Here is a 217-nt window from a genome sequence, read left to right on the forward strand (position 1 = left end):
CGGCTTCGTGGAGTTTGAGGACTCCCGAGACGCCGACGATGCTGTTTACGAGCTGAACGGCAAGGATCTGTGTGGGGAGCGCGTGATCGTGGAGCACGCCCGCGGCCCTCGCCGCGACAGGGACGGGTACAGCTACAGTAGTCGCAGTGAGTGCGGGTCCATCTTTCTGCGTGGTTATAAGGCTGCTTCGGGCAAGGGGCAGGAGGCGAGGGGAGGC

General features: G+C 64.1%; 1 protein-coding gene across 1 annotated transcript in view; it reads left to right on the forward strand.

Annotated features, from left to right (window-relative positions):
- Nucleotides 1–4: 4 nt before the first annotated feature.
- Nucleotides 5–217, forward strand: part of SRSF6 (serine/arginine-rich splicing factor 6) — a gene marked incomplete at its 5' end in the record, with an annotated part of 4,227 nt that continues 4,014 nt past the window's right edge. The window contains one exon of the mRNA XM_009697154.1: nt 5–146. Coding sequence (XP_009695456.1) covers nt 5–146 — 142 coding nt within the window. The remainder of the gene's footprint in view (nt 147–217) is intronic.

This window comes from Cariama cristata, unplaced genomic scaffold (genome assembly GCF_000690535.1).
Source record: "Cariama cristata isolate BGI_N322 unplaced genomic scaffold, ASM69053v1 scaffold40033, whole genome shotgun sequence".
Taxonomy (NCBI): domain Eukaryota; kingdom Metazoa; phylum Chordata; class Aves; order Cariamiformes; family Cariamidae; genus Cariama; species Cariama cristata.